The sequence below is a fragment of the Pseudopipra pipra genome, chromosome 25 (genome assembly GCF_036250125.1).
Source record: "Pseudopipra pipra isolate bDixPip1 chromosome 25, bDixPip1.hap1, whole genome shotgun sequence".
Lineage (NCBI taxonomy): Eukaryota > Metazoa > Chordata > Aves > Passeriformes > Pipridae > Pseudopipra > Pseudopipra pipra.
The window spans coordinates 4,924,310-4,939,891 of record NC_087573.1 but is presented as its reverse complement, the minus strand read 5'-3'; the positions used below and the strand labels follow the sequence as shown (position 1 = coordinate 4,939,891).

At 58.9% G+C, this 15,582-nt stretch overlaps 1 protein-coding gene across 4 annotated transcripts in view; it reads right to left on the bottom strand.

Moving 5' to 3' along the window:
• Nucleotides 1-398: 398 nt before the first annotated feature.
• The window catches only part of CACNA1S (calcium voltage-gated channel subunit alpha1 S), a 44,562-nt gene continuing 29,378 nt past the window's right edge, over nt 399-15,582 (bottom strand). For 2 of the 4 annotated variants that reach the window (XM_064636096.1, XM_064636097.1), the window contains 16 exons: nt 12,411-12,467; nt 10,488-10,616; nt 9,847-9,912; nt 9,251-9,342; nt 8,610-8,769; nt 8,017-8,144; nt 7,493-7,589; nt 6,092-6,194; nt 5,117-5,218; nt 4,873-4,997; nt 3,944-4,072; nt 3,086-3,285; nt 2,342-2,406; nt 1,804-1,901; nt 1,119-1,235; nt 399-888 (listed from right to left, as the gene is read on the bottom strand). In XM_064636096.1, coding sequence (XP_064492166.1) covers nt 610-888; nt 1,119-1,235; nt 1,804-1,901; nt 2,342-2,406; nt 3,086-3,285; nt 3,944-4,072; nt 4,873-4,997; nt 5,117-5,218; nt 6,092-6,194; nt 7,493-7,589; nt 8,017-8,144; nt 8,610-8,769; nt 9,251-9,342; nt 9,847-9,912; nt 10,488-10,616; nt 12,411-12,467 — 1,947 coding nt within the window. In that variant the 3' untranslated portion in view covers nt 399-609. The remainder of the gene's footprint in view (nt 889-1,118; nt 1,236-1,803; nt 1,902-2,341; nt 2,407-3,085; nt 3,286-3,943; nt 4,073-4,872; nt 4,998-5,116; nt 5,219-6,091; nt 6,195-7,492; nt 7,590-8,016; nt 8,145-8,609; nt 8,770-9,250; nt 9,343-9,846; nt 9,913-10,487; nt 10,617-12,410; nt 12,468-15,582) is intronic. The other 2 variants (XM_064636098.1, XM_064636099.1) reach the window with 1 other exon arrangement.

Below are 15,582 nucleotides of genomic sequence, written 5' to 3'. Positions count from 1 at the left end.
GACAGCAGGAGAGGCAGAAATGGCATTGCAGTGTCCAGCTCTCCTCTTGGCCAGCCCCAGGGCTGGTGCCCCAGCTTGGACATGCGCTCATGCCTCTGCCCCATCCTGTTTCACACCCAGCTGGGATAGGGAGCCAAGAAGCCCCCAGGCCCCATTTTGCTGCCCAGCCTGTGACAGATCCCCTACTCACAGGCCAGGCTCGGCTGCAGGCAGGAGGCCACAGGGTCCAGCTGCTGGGATACCAGGAGACCCCCAGAGCTTGGACTGGAGGCTGCCACGTGAATGGTTCAACATGGTCTCACGTTTGCAGCCCCGTCCCCTGGCTGGGCAGCCAGCAGCTCTGGGCACACGCTGTGTGGGCAGGGGGGCAGAGGAAGGAGGGGACTGGATCCACAGGGTCACACAGCAGGAACACTTTAATGACCTGTCCAGCTCTTGCAAGAGCCTGCTGGCACAACATTGTCCTGTCCTGCACCAGCATCCTAGAGATGTCCCAAAAATACTCCTGCAGCTGGCCAGAGCCCCCCAGGACTGCAGGCAGAGCAGGGGAGCAGTGCAGCTGTGCCCCAGCACCCCCTGCGGGCCCCTGACAGGACTGTGCCTGCTGGGCTACTTTGGCAGGTGGCTCACGGGCATGTGGGCACTGAAGGTCTTTTGGGACCGGGCTGCACTGAGCCCTGGGGAGCTGGTTGATGACATGGCTGAGGTGTCCGGGGGGGCAGAGCAAGTTTTTGTGCCCTGCAGTGTTTGTCTTCCCTTCAGCAGCTCCACGGCTGCTCTCTCCACTTCATCCATCCCCAGCTGGCTGCTGGCTGCCATCTCGTCCCTGGTCACTGCTACGAACGACGAGTCACGGGCCAGACCCGGGAGGCCCCCAGAGATCAGAGCCTGTGCAGAGGACAAGGTCACAGCCCGTGGGTGCTCGGCCTGGGCAGGTGCCCCACTGCAAGCACCTGCCCTCCCCTCCTCCCTGCTGCCCCCTGTGCTGGCACATACCTGCTGCTCACCCTTGGAGCTAAGCTTTGCCCCCCAGACCTCCCATCAGGGCCTGAATGTGGTATCCCTGGAATTCCTGCCATCCCTGCCCTTCCCTCTGCCAGACTGTGCCCTTGCCTTACCTCCTGAATGAGGAAGGTGATGGCTGGAGTGGAGGATGTGCTTGGCTCACCACTTTCTCCCTGCTGGAACCCTGAGCTGGATGCTGTTCCTGTCACAGTGCCATCCTCTCTGGGCAGCTGGGTGAGAAGAGAACAGAGCTGCAGCCTGGGCTGGGACACTGCCCAGGGAAGATCTCTCCTGTGATAGTGTGGGGGCTGCAGGTTCTGTCCCCTGTCCCTGTCCAGTGCCTGGCCAGGCACTGCCACCCTGCTGGAGCTCCTGTGTCCAGGGCACCCCAACAATGGGACCAGCAGGGCCATGTGGGCAGAGAGCTGGGAACCATCCCTGACCCTCTGCCCTGGCACCAGCCAGGCATGAGGCACTGTGGCCAGCAAAGGGCAACCAGGGGAGTATGGGAGCAAACCTGATGCACCCCTTCAGAGCCTGCCCTGGCTCTGAAGGCAGCTGGGGAGCCAGAGGGATGCTGCTTCAAGCTGTCCCAGCTTGGAGGAGCCCCAAGTGACTGCTGCAGCAGTGAGGTTGGGGCCCACCTCCATCCCCAGGCTGATCCAAAAGAAAAGCTCTAGCAAGGCTGGATTCACATGAGGAGCCCTTCCCAGCATGGCTGTGACAGCCTTTCCCAGGATGGGAGGTTCACCCACGTGCCCCACATCACTGCCTCTGGACATACATTGCCCCTTTTACCTGCTGGGGCAGAAGGAGTGGCCCCAGTGATGAGGGACCCCCAGAGGTGGCCCTTCGCCTCCTGCTCAGCCTCTCCATGGGTATGGGGTGGTTGTGCTCTGCAGGAGGGAAAGGTAGGGATGTCAGATGGGTACAAGAGCAAGGACACCACTACCATGCAGAGCTGGGAATGGGCTCACTGGAGTTCAGCACCACCCAAAGTCCCAGTGCCTGCCCCCTGCCTGTGCTGGCTCCTCACCCACAGCTGGGAAGGAGAATTCCCTGTTTGAGGAAATGAACGTGGTCTTGTGGCCCTGTTGCCCGAGGGTGGCCAGGGCTCCCCCAACCCGAGGCACTGTCTCCATGCTCCATCACCCCAAAGGGTGGAAGGAAGGAGATGGGTCTCCAGACAGGTCCTTCCGTGCTCAGGGCCATCAGCAAACCTCCAACTTGTTGGGGTCTGCATCTCCTCCTCCCACCTGCCAAACATCAGACCCTTCCCCTGCTCTGGCTCCTGGGCTGGTCCCGATCCCCCAGAAGAGATGGAGCCAAGACTCACCCCGTGCCCGACGCCGGGGTGCTGCTGGTACCGTCTTCCTCAGCACCTCGTCCTCATACTCCACCCTGGCAAGGACAGGCAGGTGGGTCAGCCTGAGTGGGGACCAAGCACCAGCTCCACCCAGGGGTGCAGCCCTCCCCACATCCTCCACCCTGGGGGGACAGAGCTGGAGGGATGCCTAAGACACATGAATAGGGTGGAGACCCCAAGAAATAGGGCTCAGTACATCCTCTTACACTGGTGATCTTTGCCCCTTCTACCCATGCCCAGGCAGTGCTGCTGGCCCCAACCTGGCCTTGGCACTCAGAGACTGGCAGAGAAAAGGGAAGGGGTGGTTCCTGCAATCCCTGGAGCCCTGCTGTCCACCTCCATCCTCATGGCACTGAGACGAAGGAGTGATGGGAAGGACAAGAAGGGCGTGCAGGGAGTGCTGGAGCCTCCCTGCATGTTCAGAGGACACATCTGGGAGTGCCAGGCTGGTGACTGGGGAGCAGCATGGGGTGTCTGCTCTCCCTGTCCCCTTGTCTTGTCCCCGTCTCACACCCCAAGGGCTGCCCAAAGCTCCTCTGTCCCCTTCCACAGCCAGTGCTCAACTCCTCCCCCACTTCTCCAGCCCTTACCTGTCCATGAGGAGCCCCTGGGCAGGACAGGGTACAGCCAGCTGGCAGGACAGCCCCAGGGGAGCCACTGGCACGGCCAGCTCTGGCCCTCCTTGCCTGCCCACCACAGCTGACCAGCCCTTACCCCTCCAGCCAGTCGCTGCTGTTGGCGTTGTTGATGTTGGTGTTGCCTTCCTGGGGGAAGTCATCGAGGAACACGGGGGAGTCGAGGTCCTCACTGCCCACCTCGGTGAACTGCAGGGGCCTCTGGCTGGCCACCTGGGGCTGCAGGGGGCTGCTGGGCTCCATGAAGCTGTCAACCTGGCCAAACAAGCCACCTGTCCTCTGCAACCAACAGGGAGGGCATCAGGGGAGGCCTGGAGCTCCAGGCTGCTCTGGGGCCATTCCCATGGGAGCAGACACGTGGAGGTGCCCGTTGGAACAGCAGTCACTCTGCTCAGGCCTCAGAGACCACACAGTTCCAAAAGTTATAACCCAGATGGAAAAACTGAGGCACTGAGAGTTGATGGCCATACAGCAGCACTGGCATGAGCCAGCCCCAAGCACGACAAATCCTGTCACCTCTGTGGGACAGCCTGAGCTGTATCTTTGGATACAGCAAGAGGGTGCAACCCTGCAACCCCACAGCTGCCCAGGCTGTCTCCAAGACGCTTCCCAGGGTGTGGGAAGTGAATGTGCTCCTGTGACACCTCAGTGTCCTGCCTTAGCCTGGCAGACTATATGAGTGGGAACTTCCAAACCAGCTGGTGACAAATGCAGCACACCCCTGCCAGGCACACGAGCAGGGTCCTTTCACAGAGGTGAACCAGGCAGAGAGCAGCTTGCCCAGGATCACACAACCAGGATGTCCTGATGGTCACAGAAAGGGAAGAAGTGCTGATCCATCCTTGTGGTCCACACTCTGTGGACTGTCCCCTGGTGTTAGTAGCCATGCTGACCCACCACCACCACTTCAGAGCTGGGTGGCCCTGAGGGCACTCACCCTGTATATCCCTTCCTCCATGGCAGCCTCCACCATGGCTCTTTCCAGCTCCTCCTCAGCAGTCAGGTCCCCAGAAATGGCCCGATGGATTTCAGGAGCAGCTTCTTCTTCAATACTCCTCAGCCCAGCCTGGAGGGGACAGGAAGGCTTGGTGAAACAGCTTCTGGCCTCGTGCTGTCCCACAGCTGCCCCACAGCTTCTGGGCTCACACAGTGCCACAAAAGGGAATGCCAAGGGCAGCCTGACAGAGGGTCAGGCTGGTGATGCCCAAGGGGTGGCTGTGCCTCTGTCCCTGATCTGGGACCTGACTCTTTTCCTTGCCTTGCACTTTTGGGGCCTGGTCTTTTATCTCTACAGGTGATTTCCTCCCTATAATAACAGGAGAGGCTGAGGACATCCCAGCTGCTCTGGCCAGGCACATAAATCCTCCCCCAGCACCCCTCAGGGCTGCTGTGCAGAGAGACACAGAGAACAGCAGGCACTGCTAGGGGGAGAGCAGGGAGAAGGCCCTGGGACTGGAGCAGAGCAGGTGGATAAAGGCCTGGATGAGCAGCATTTGGCATGGACATTGCTCTGTGGTAGGAATTTCCAGGTCTTAAAACTACTTGGTGAGGCACCAGACCCTGCCAAGCCCTCTCAGCAACTGGAATCAGTGAGGCAGAGTCAAACCCCTCCTTTGCTTCTGAAGTCACCTGCACCCTGGACACTAAAGTCACCCTCAGCAGTGGGGTCTCATGGCCAGTAAAGTGCTGGTTTACTTGGGGCCACCTCACTTCCAGGGGCTGAGGCACAGGGGTCCCTGTGTGTCACTGCAGCTCTCTGAGTCACTCTGGACTTCCCTGGCCTGGGGGAAGCCTCTTCCCTGACCTGCTGAACTTTCTGCCCACCTCCAGGAAGGGTCACCCCTCTGGCACCACCAACACACCAACCTGGATCTCCACAGGGTTCTTCTTGGGCCGGTATCCATAATACTCCTCCTGGCGCTTCATGAACTTCCTGAAGTGCTCTTGGATCAGGAAAGTAGCATAGAATTTGCCCACTGTCACCTCATCATCTGGAGGGAGGAAACCAACAGCATGATGCCACCTGTCACAAGGTCTGAAGTGGTCAGAACAGTGAGACCCTGACCAGGAGTCACTCTGTCCCTCTGGGAAGTGCCACCTGGTGACATACCTCCAATGGGTGGGATGACCTGGTCCAAAAGTTTCATACTCGTTCGCTTCCAGATTTTTTTGATAATAGCTCGGAGCTCCTCATTGGCCTGTTCAAAGTTACCTGTGAGGAAAGCCAGCAGGACAGAGCAGTTAATTCCCAGGAAATGTGAACACCTGACCAGTCTCCTCCTGGGTGTGACAGTTCATCTGAGTCCCCAGCCAAAAAAAATGAGCTTTTTAAGAGCAAGGCTTTGATTTTACTCAAAATACTTTAACTATAGAGTGAGTCAGACCCAGCCAATGGGTGAAGCATTAGTGCCACCGTCTCTGTTCTCATGTTCAACAGCAGATTTTGACCTTTGGTGCTCCCACAGGCTTCACCATTCCTGCAATCCCAGTCTGCTCCAAGATCTCCTGTGCTCCTCCCAGACTGCCGTGTTCCCACCCCAGCCAAAGGGATGCACTGCACTGTGGAAGGCACTGCCAGCACTGCCTGGTCTCACCTGCTGCCTCAGCCAGCCCAGCCCAGAGCCACTCGTGGGACAGGCACAACCCCCAGGCAGGGAAACAAGCTGGAGGGACACCTTCCCACAGCAGGGCTCAGAAAACCACACTGCTGGCAAGGAAGGGTGAAAGCAACTCCTCCCCAGCACAGCTAAATTCAAAGGATGGGATCTGGGCCAGCCCCACTCCCGAGCTGTTCAGGGTGGCACTGGTGGCACTGGTTGACTCCTCAGGGCTGCAACACCTGTGCTTGCAGCTAATAACATCCTCCAGGTCGGCCTGAGCAGTGCTGTGGTCTGAGCCTGGACCATGGGCTCTGGTCCAAAGAGAGAATTAATAGCATGGAGCTGAGGGTTTGTCCAGAGGGTCTGATCCCACAGCCAAGTGCCCTGAGGTCCCCAGACAGTGGGGGAATGGTGTGTAACCTGCACCCAGCAGCACAAGGAGGGTCCCCTGGCAGGCTATAGAGGCAGACAGGATCACCACCTACCTTCTGTCTTGATCTTGAGGGCTGTCCTCACCAGTGCAAAGAGGGTGGCGTTGAAGGTGACGGTGCCGTCGCTGTTCAGGGGCATGTTCATGCACACCAGGCGCTGCACAGCAAACCCACAGCTGTGACCCCGGCGGGCAGAGCAGGCTGGCAGCCCCCCAGGCACCCTGCCTGTCCTGGCCAGAGGCTCTGCTCAGGGCATGGGGCCCTCCCAGCCCTGCCTGCTCTGCCCAGGCCAAGGGGCTCTGCACCACCCCTGGCAGCACAGGGGCCAGAGGCAGTGGCACCTCTTGTCCAAGCCAGCTGAACCAGAGCAAGTGTCAGGGAGAGCCACAGGGGAAACAACCCAACCCATGGGGCATGGCTGCCATGGGAGAAAATCATGGAACCATAGAATTGTTTAGGCTGGAAAAGACCTTTAAGACCAAGTCCAACTGTTCCTCCAGCACTGCCCAGACCACCACTAAATTGTGTCCCCAAGTGCCACATCCAATTCAAGTGTCTTTTAAATCCCTCCAGAGAGGTGACTCATCATTCCCCTGGGCAGCCTGTGCCAGGGCCTGACCATCTTTAGGTGAAAAAATTTTCCTTAAACCTCTCATGGTGCAACTTGAGGGTGTTTCCTCTTGTCTTGTTACTTGAGAGAAGAGACCAACTCCCACCTGGCTTCAACCTTCTGTCAGGGAGTTGTAGGGAGCAAGAAGGTCTACTCTGAGCCCCCTCTTCTCCAGGCTGAGCCCCCCCAGCTGCTCTCAGGGAGAGAGGAGTCATTCTGCACTGTGCTCCCCCCTTCCAAATGTGCTCCAGGCTGCTGTCAGGGATCTGGGGATCAAATCTCCTGATGTGTTTGCCCAAAACCCAGGAGGAATTACACCAGTGCCTGAGGCCCTGCCTATGCAAGTCACACGTGAGGCCCTGGATTCCAGGATGAGCTAAGCCAGGAAAAGTGTATTCCTGCCAACAGTTGGGGTTTCCAGCTCCCTCAGTGCTATCAGCCCTTGGGAACAGGCTCCCACAACCCAGCTGACATGGCCACATGCTCAGGCACCCCTGCACCAGCTGAGGATGTGGGGTCCTGCAGTGTGCCTTGGGAGTCCCCCTGTGCTGAGGGCTCTGGGCAGAGCCCAGCCCACCGGTGCCACCCCCTTGGGTGGGGGGTGAGCACAGGGAAGCCCCTATCTTCAGCAACCTGAACCATATCAGCTCCGTGCAGGTCAGCAGCACCAATCCTTGCCCCTCAAACAACCCCCTCCATTAAACAGGAGAGGCCAGAGCAGGGTACAAGCCATGGCACTGGGACACTGCCTGGACTGTCATTCTCAGCCTCCTGGGGAGGACACAGGGACAGCTTGGGGAAGGTGTCCCTGTGCCCACACACCCTGTCACTCCCTTGGCTCTTACCTTACAAGCCACACGGTGTGGGCAGAACTTCCCAAAGCCCAGGGGAGGTTGGATACGCCTCAGCAGAGTCACCACATCCAAGTGTTTGATTCTACCCCTGCAGAGGAAACACACCACATCAGCAGGGAGGTGGCAGACCCATGGTGGCTTGGGGAGGGGCTACGGGGGCTCATCCCTGGGGTCTGCCCTGTGCTCCTGCAGTGGGAAAATCCCTACACTTCCATAGGTTCCTCTTGAGGAAAGCAGCTGCTCCTCATGGCACCTGGCAGCAGGTAAAGGTGTGCAGTGGCATGGGAAGAGTTGGCAGCATCACCAGAGCTGGATGAGGAGGGAACTGAAAGTGTCCTATTCCCGAATATCCTCATGCCTTGTATCAGCCCTGGAATATTCTGGCAAGTCCACATCCACCTCTGAGATGCTGGAATCTAACTCCTAGGCAGTGCCACAGCTTACCCTGCCACACGTCTCAGGTCAGCCCTCTCCATGGAACACCCTCTCTGTGCCACTCACCCCCCAGCACTCACTTGGCCTCGGGGTCGTACTCAGCCCAGATCCTCTTGAACTCGTCCAGGTGATGGGGCCCAAGGATGGACCAGTCCCGGGTCAGGTAGTCAAAGTTGTCCATGATGACAGCCACGAAGAGGTTAATGATCTGAGGGCAGAGGAGTGGGTGGGAAGGACCCAGTTAGAGCAGAGACCTGTCGGCAGGTACCATGAAAACACGGGCAGGTGTGTTCAGGAGCAGAAGAGGCTTGGGATCCTCTGGGATCAGGGGATGCAGAGTGAGGGTCTCCCATGCTGGGAGGGACCTCCTGCTCAAGCAGGTCATGTGAAAGGGCAGGCACAGGGCACCTCATCCCTCTCCACCCTTGCAAAGGTCAACACAGACACATCTGGATGGCAGCACATCGAGGCTGTGGGAAGGAACTAGAGGGGGATCCTGGGTCCCCCAGGAGTGCAGTGCCAGTTTATAGCATGGCTGGGTGGGTGGGCTGGGGGATAATGCCCCCAGGAGGAGGGTGCTGTGGGCCCACCCCATGAGATGCACAGCTGACAACACCAGGGCTGCCCAGGCAGGACAGGGGTGCCAAAGGGAGCCCCGTGGGAGCTGGCATACCAGGAAGGCACAGAGCATGTAGAAGCTGATGAAGTAGAAGTAGGCAAAGCCGGTGCCACAGGTGTACTCCTCGCCCTCGGCGTACTCCGACTCGGGGTCGCAGCGCCGGCCGTAGCTGCAGTCCAGCAGGATCTCCTGCCACGCCTCGCCGGTGGCACACCTGGGGACAGGGGATACCTGCTGTCCCTGCCTGTCCTGGGCACGAGCTGGGCATGTGGGGAGGGCAGGGGCCAGCCCAGAGTGCAGGTGAACGGGAGCTGCTGGGAAAGCAGCAGTCAGGATTCTGGGCTTGCTGCTGTGGGGCCGCTGAGAGCTTCAAAGTGAAGTGTCTGGAGTCAAGGAAAGCCTTGGGCTGAGCTCCTGCTTCCCTGTGAATTTCCCCACAATACACAAATTAAAACCCGGCCTAGGAAGGGAATATTCAGAACAGCAACCCCAAAAATGCCACTCTCTTCTGCAGCCCAGCCACACCAGGCAAACCCACAGCTTCTCCTGAAACGCTCCCACTGCGGCAGGAGATCGTTCTGTGGGACATAAAAGAAATCAGCTGCAGAAACACTGGTCTCCCTCACTCCAAAATGGGGGTTCCCACTGGCTCAGAGCCCAGCTCGCTTCTGGAGCTGCTCACGGACAAGACTGACCTGAAGAGCAGCAGCACAGCTTGTGGAAAGGTCTGGAAGTTGTTGTTTCGGTTGATCTGTGTCCCGTCCACCATGGCAATCTTCCCAAACATCTGTAAATCACAATTGTGAGGTCCTCAGCACCCTTTCTCAGGCACTGACCATCCTCCAGAGCACCTCTGGTCCCTGAGCTCCTTTTCCTTTTCTTTACATGGCTTTGGGCATCCACAACAGAGACTGAGACCAGGGTGTGGGTGCTCTGCGGCTCAGGAGCTACTTGGACATTCCTGCCTGTGCTGAAAACAATACTGACTACAGCTGCACTTTAGCTGGGCCAAGGAAAGGAGGCCTCATGAACCAGCACAAGCACTGGTGCCTGTGTGTCCAGGTTGTGCCATTGACTCCCAAAGTGCTCTTTGCTGCCATGGCTACACCCAGGGATGGGAGGCTGCTGGGGTGGCAAGCATCCTTGCAGACCAGGGTAAACCATCATGTGCAGGTCCTATCATGTGCAAAGTCCCAAAGAGGGCCTGGCAGAGGACCCAGTCCCTCCCTGTCCCACCTCCCCAAGTACTATCAGGCTCAAGGCACCTGCTCAAGACCAATTCCCCTCTCACCTGCATCCCAATCACAGCATAGATGAAGAAAAGCATCACGATCAGCAGGGCCACGTATGGCAGAGCCTGTGTTGAAGGGACATGGCTTGTGTGAGACACCAGCCCAGCACCAAGGCAAGCCAGACACAGGGGGTTGGCTCTGGAGCTGCTGCACAAGGCCAGCATCCATGTCCCCATGTGGGGAAGGGACAGCTCACCTGCTGCTCCAAGCACCCTCCTGTGGTTCTCACACATGGGAGGCTAATGCCAGCTCCCAAAGGAGCACCTGAGCACACCCCAGGGCTGAGGGAGCTGCCCACGTCAGGGCTGTGAGCTGATGCTGCAGCACACCCTGAGGTACCCACCTGGTGCAGAGCCCAGCCTTGCTGGGCCCAGGGCAGATGGGCCTGGGCAGGTGCTGCCAGCGCCCAGCCCAGCTCTGACACACTGTGCTGTCAGCCAGGGAGTCCCCACACCCCACCCACAAACTACAAACCCCCAGCCCAGACTGGAACCTTCCTGGAACCTTGCCTGCCAGCACTGGAGCCTTCCTCCTGTGCCTGGTGAGGATGGGCTGCTCACCCCACCAGCCTGAGGATCAGCCACTGCTGCCAGCCCCGGGCACATGCGTGTCTGAGAGGGGAGCACTGCTCCTCACACACCTGGAAGGACTTGATGAAGGTCCACAGGAGGGTCCTGACACCTTCCCCACGGCTCAGCAGCTTCACCAGCCGCATCACCCGGAACAGGCGGAAGAAGGTGATGGAGACACGGGAGTTGTCATCAGAGTCCTGCAGGCAGAGCACAACAGCTGGAGGGCAGCGAGTGCTGAAGCCTCCAGGCTTTCAAGGGGATGTTCAGGTCCTGGGGAGAGGAAGGGTAACGAGATCCCACCCCCAGGCACCAGTCATGGTCCCCACAGCCTTTGCCTGCACAGAGGATCAGGCTGCAAAGGGGATATGCAGGCACTTTTCCCCCCAGCCTTCCCAACGATCCCATCTCCCCAGCCCCCCTGACTCACACCTCTGACACTGGGACACTGCAGGAATGAAGGCATGCTGCCACATGGGCTGGGAGAGCTGTGAGGGTCACGGGGCCACCAGGGACAGGCTCAGTCCCACCAGGCTCTCACCCAGCATGTCCTGTATTTGTAGGGTGAGGTGCAGGGTGGGCACCAGGCACAGGAAGGGTTAATGACAGCTGTTTAAACACAGAAGGGCTGTTTTGAGAATGGTCCAGCAGGACTTTCACATACCAAAGGAGGGACTGAAGGCAGGTGGCTCTGGGGGTGCTGCCCAGTGTCACCCTGGCGTGCAGTGATGCCTACTCTCTGTGGGCCCGCCCTTGGAGGGGTGAACAGCCATGTCCCAGGGGTTCAGGGCAGAGTGGTCAGGCAGGAAGAGAGCCAGCAGGCATGGCTCCTGGCCTGACAGGACCAGGTTTTGTCTGGGAGCACCTAGGATAGTGGCAGTTGGAGATGCTGAGGGCTTGGTCACCTGTGGCCTTGATTGCTCCAGCATGGCACAGCCTCAGCCCCAGTCTCTGCCACCAGCAGCCACGATCAGACCCTCCTGGCACTGTCTATCTGGACTCAGTGACTGCCTGTGATACTTTTCCCACTGCCCCCTCAGCCTCCCAGAGCTTTACTGCTGCCACTGGATGCCCCTCACTCCCATCACCCAGCCCACCCACTCCCAGCTACTTCAGGGCAACAAAATCCAGCTGCAAACACCCCTCCCTGCAGCTCCACCTTCCCCAGTATGGCACGTGTGAATTCCCAGGGCTGCACTGGATAACTCCCATCTCCTCTACCTCTTTCTTTTGCCTTTCTCTTTCCAGGTGCCTCAAGCCCATCCAGTGAGTGCAGTGGTCAGGAACATCCCATTATCCCCAGTGCACCACATTCCCACCCCCAGGATCTGGGCAGTGCCCAGGGGAGACCAGCCTGCACTCCCAGCACCGGGGCCCTGTGACCCCAGGGAGGAAGGTCCAGCACGTGGGAGCCCTCAGCCAGCCCCCTCCACATTTTCAGAGCTCCTACAGGAGCTCCTGTGGGCCAACCCAGGACACCCCCACACCACTGCACCCTCATGGTGATCTCAGCTTGGCCCACTCAGCCCCCAGGACATCAGGATGCAGCCACAGGGCACAGCCAGCTCTGGGGGAAGGCACAGTGCAGAGGTTGCCCCTCTAGCCGTGGTTAACAGTGCCAGAGGCTGCATCCCTTCAGGCTATGGAGGCAGGGTGATGAGTGGAAGGACCCAAGGCCAGCTTTCCTGCCCTACAGGGACACCTCTGATGGGTGCTCTGAGATGGCAGTGCCAGGGGGTGGATGGCAAAGGGCAGGGCTGGGCCACCAGATGGACCCAGGAGGACTGGGGAACAGCCCAGAACCTCTTAGGGTGGGAAGGGGTGTCTGTGTAGCTGGTGTGTCACCCCAATTCCCTCTCAGCAAAGGCAGAGCTATGCCCCAGAGGGAACAGCTGGGTGTGGTGTGCCTCAGTGACATGCAGGACACATGCAAACACTGGCCAGGGGCAGCAGGGCAGCAGGATGCACAGCAGGCACGTGCAGCTCATATTTACAGTGCCATCACAGCCTCCGCCCAGGCAGTACAATCCACCACTGGGGGCAAGAATAGTCTGTCAAGAGAACAAGAGAGTCAGCAGAAGTGAGGCAGGATGGTAAGGGAGAGAGGGAGGGAGGGAGAGAGAGAGGGAGGGAGGGAAGGATGGGTAGTTGCACAAGAAGAGACAGAAGAAAGGGTAAGATGGAAACTGGGGAGAAGAGGAAGGGCACAGGGGAAGGGCAGGCAGAGCTCCACCATCCCTTGGGGTCATGGACAAGGTGATGTGACTGTTGACAAGCAGAGGCAGCCTGTGGGTGGTCAGGGGAACACACTGACCATGAGGGACTCACCCACCTCTGTGCCCCGCTGCATCTCACCTGCTGTGACACACACATTTAGGGCAGGGCTGTGCAGGCCAGGAAGGCTGGTCCAAACCTCAGTAATTCTGCTGCCTCCCATGGACACCTCTAGTCAGGCCCATGGATCTGGAGACAAGCTGACCCACTCAGCCAACACACAGCTCCTCCACAGCAAGCTGGGCTGCCCCAGCAAGGTAGCTCAGACACTGAGGCAAAACTGGCACAGGTTTGCCAGGAGTGAGCACCAAGACCAGCAGTCCCATAAATGGGCAGTAGGAAAACCCTCTGAGGCTCCTCAAAGCCAGCCAGAGACACGCTGCTCTCTGCAGAGAGCCCAGGACACTCTGGGGGACTGGGACTTGACACCAACCCCTGCCCCTCGACGGGGTGGTCCAGCCCCAGGACAGCCCAGACTCATTCCTGGGGTCCCAGCAACTGAAGGGGGGTTGGGTAGGTGGAGGGGGTTGGCCCTTGTCAAGGGGCTGAGCTTCCAGGGCAGGCAGTGGCAGGAGTGACATAGCAGCAGGAGCACTCCAGTCCCCTACACTTCAGAGTCTGGGGTAGCCCTTTCAAAGGGGTCCCCATCCCTACTTCCCTCTTGCCTCAGACCCCTCAATATCCCCCAGGATCTGGGGGGACTGAGATTAGCTCAGCTGGTTGGAGCATGGTGCTAATAACACCAAGGTTGTGAGTTTGATCCCTGTATGGGTCATTCACTTGAGAGCTGGCCTTGCTGATCCTTGTGGGTCCCTTCCAACTCAGAACATTCTGTGAAATTCCTGTGAACTCAGCGACTGAAGAGCCGTGAGGATCTGGCTGGGGTGGGTAGCAGAGGGCTCCCAACAGCTCTCCCCTGCTTCACCCTGACAGTGGAAGATGTGAGGGAGGAGGAGAGAGGCAGAATGGAGAGAGAGAGGAGGGGAGGGGAGGGGAGAGAAGAGGAGAGGAGAAACTTCACAAACCGGTGTCGGGTGCCTGGGTGCCACCAGGAGTGGCCTGGCTGTTGTGGGGTGTCACCCACCACCCCCACCCTGCATTGCTGCCTTGTGCTGTGAGAGCACTGCAGCCCCCCAGGTGAGCTCTGATGGGTGCTCTGACAGCTGCAAACAGCTTCTGGGGACCAGAGGTGACAGACCCACCTTGTACCGACCTCTGAGCAAGGAGGAGACTCACCGGAAGGGGAGGTGAGGTTGTCCCCACCCCAACCCCTCTCCGTGCCTCCTAATCCTAATCTCAATCCCCCTGCACACCACCAGATGGTTGAGAAACACTTGGTGATGCTGGGAGAGTTGTGGGCTGGATGGAGGAAGGAGCACATGGAAAAAAGGTGGGACAGCCCTGGGGGACATAAATGATCACTGCCAGAGCAGAGTCCTTGTGACAGAGATCCCTGGAGACCTTGGGGGGCTGGGGAAGGAGACCAGTGCTCTTAGTGCCCCTGTGTACAGCCCTGGGGAAAAAGACCCAGGAAGCTCAGCCCACACAGGACCATTCTTGACATTCTGCCTGGCTCTCTGCACAGCCCTACTGTCGGTGGTGCTGTGGCACACAGAGCACAGTCCCTGGGCCAGTCCCTGCCAGCCCAGTGAGGGCATCAGACTCCTCCAGGCACCTGTGACCTGTGTCCTGGGCATCCCCACAGACCCATGGCCAAGCACAGCAGGATTCTGGCATCTGTGCCAAGTGGTCTCTTGCTCCCCAGGGACTGAAAATCTCTGCCCAGTGCAGGGCCTTGAGCATCCACTTTGAACTTCAGTTCTGAGTGACAGCAGGCTGGGGAAGGGTGTAGTGATGCCCGACAGGCAACAGGAAACCAAGTCACAGGTACAGAGAGCTGGGGGCAAGGAGGGGACCTGGGGGCCATGGTGACAGATAAAAGCTGCTGGCACTGGCATAAAAACTGGGAGCTCATCAAGGCTGAGAAGCCCAGAGGCTAGAGGATGGCTGTACTAACATCCCTGTGCAGAGAGGAGCACAGGGCTGTCACAGGAGAGGAAGACGGATGATTTTTGCTTATCCCAGCTCTGTGAGGCCTGGACCACCCTCCAGAGAAGAAGGTGACTGCCCCCAAAGGCCCCTGAACACCCTCACCTCCCTGCACAGAGAAGGTCTGAAGGCGACCCTGTGCAGGGGTGGCAGGGGCAGCAGCTCTGCCAGACCCAGCCCTGCAGCACACTGGAGCTAGTAAGGAGCTCCTGCAAGGAGACACCTGCCAAGTCACTGGAGAGGGTGAATCCATCACCTGCCCCATCTGACAGCTGCTTCTGGAGCTACCATCAGCTCTGCTGATGCAGCACACACCTCCCAGGGCAGAGGGGCATTTTCAGAGCCAGACACGGGTGTGGATGTCCCAGTGCTATGGAAGGCAGGGGCATGCTGGCTTCCTAGCACTGTCCTGAAAATGCTCCCAGCAGAGCCCTTACCATACAGGCACTGCCTGAGGCACCAGCCCCACAGGTTAAATGGTGCAGAGTTCCTGCAGTGGTGCCTGGGGTACACACAGGCTCACATACATCACCAGCTGTGTATGTGGACGGGCCACTGTGTAAAGGCACAAAGAGGACACCAAGCAAATGCCTTGAAATCTGAAGCATCTGATCCTCCCCATGGCTCAGCAGTGTTCTGTGGGGACAGGGAGCTGTGGGAACCCTTTTCCTCCCACCTGCACTGATCTGAGGCTGAATGTGTGGTTGCCTGGCCAGGGTGAGTGGGGCAGGGGCTGGCATGCAGCCTGCTGCTCATGGTTGAGTCCTGAATGACTGTTTTCCACAGGATCCCAGCGCCTACAGATCCAGGAGACCAGAGGGGAGGGGGCAATGTGACATGTTG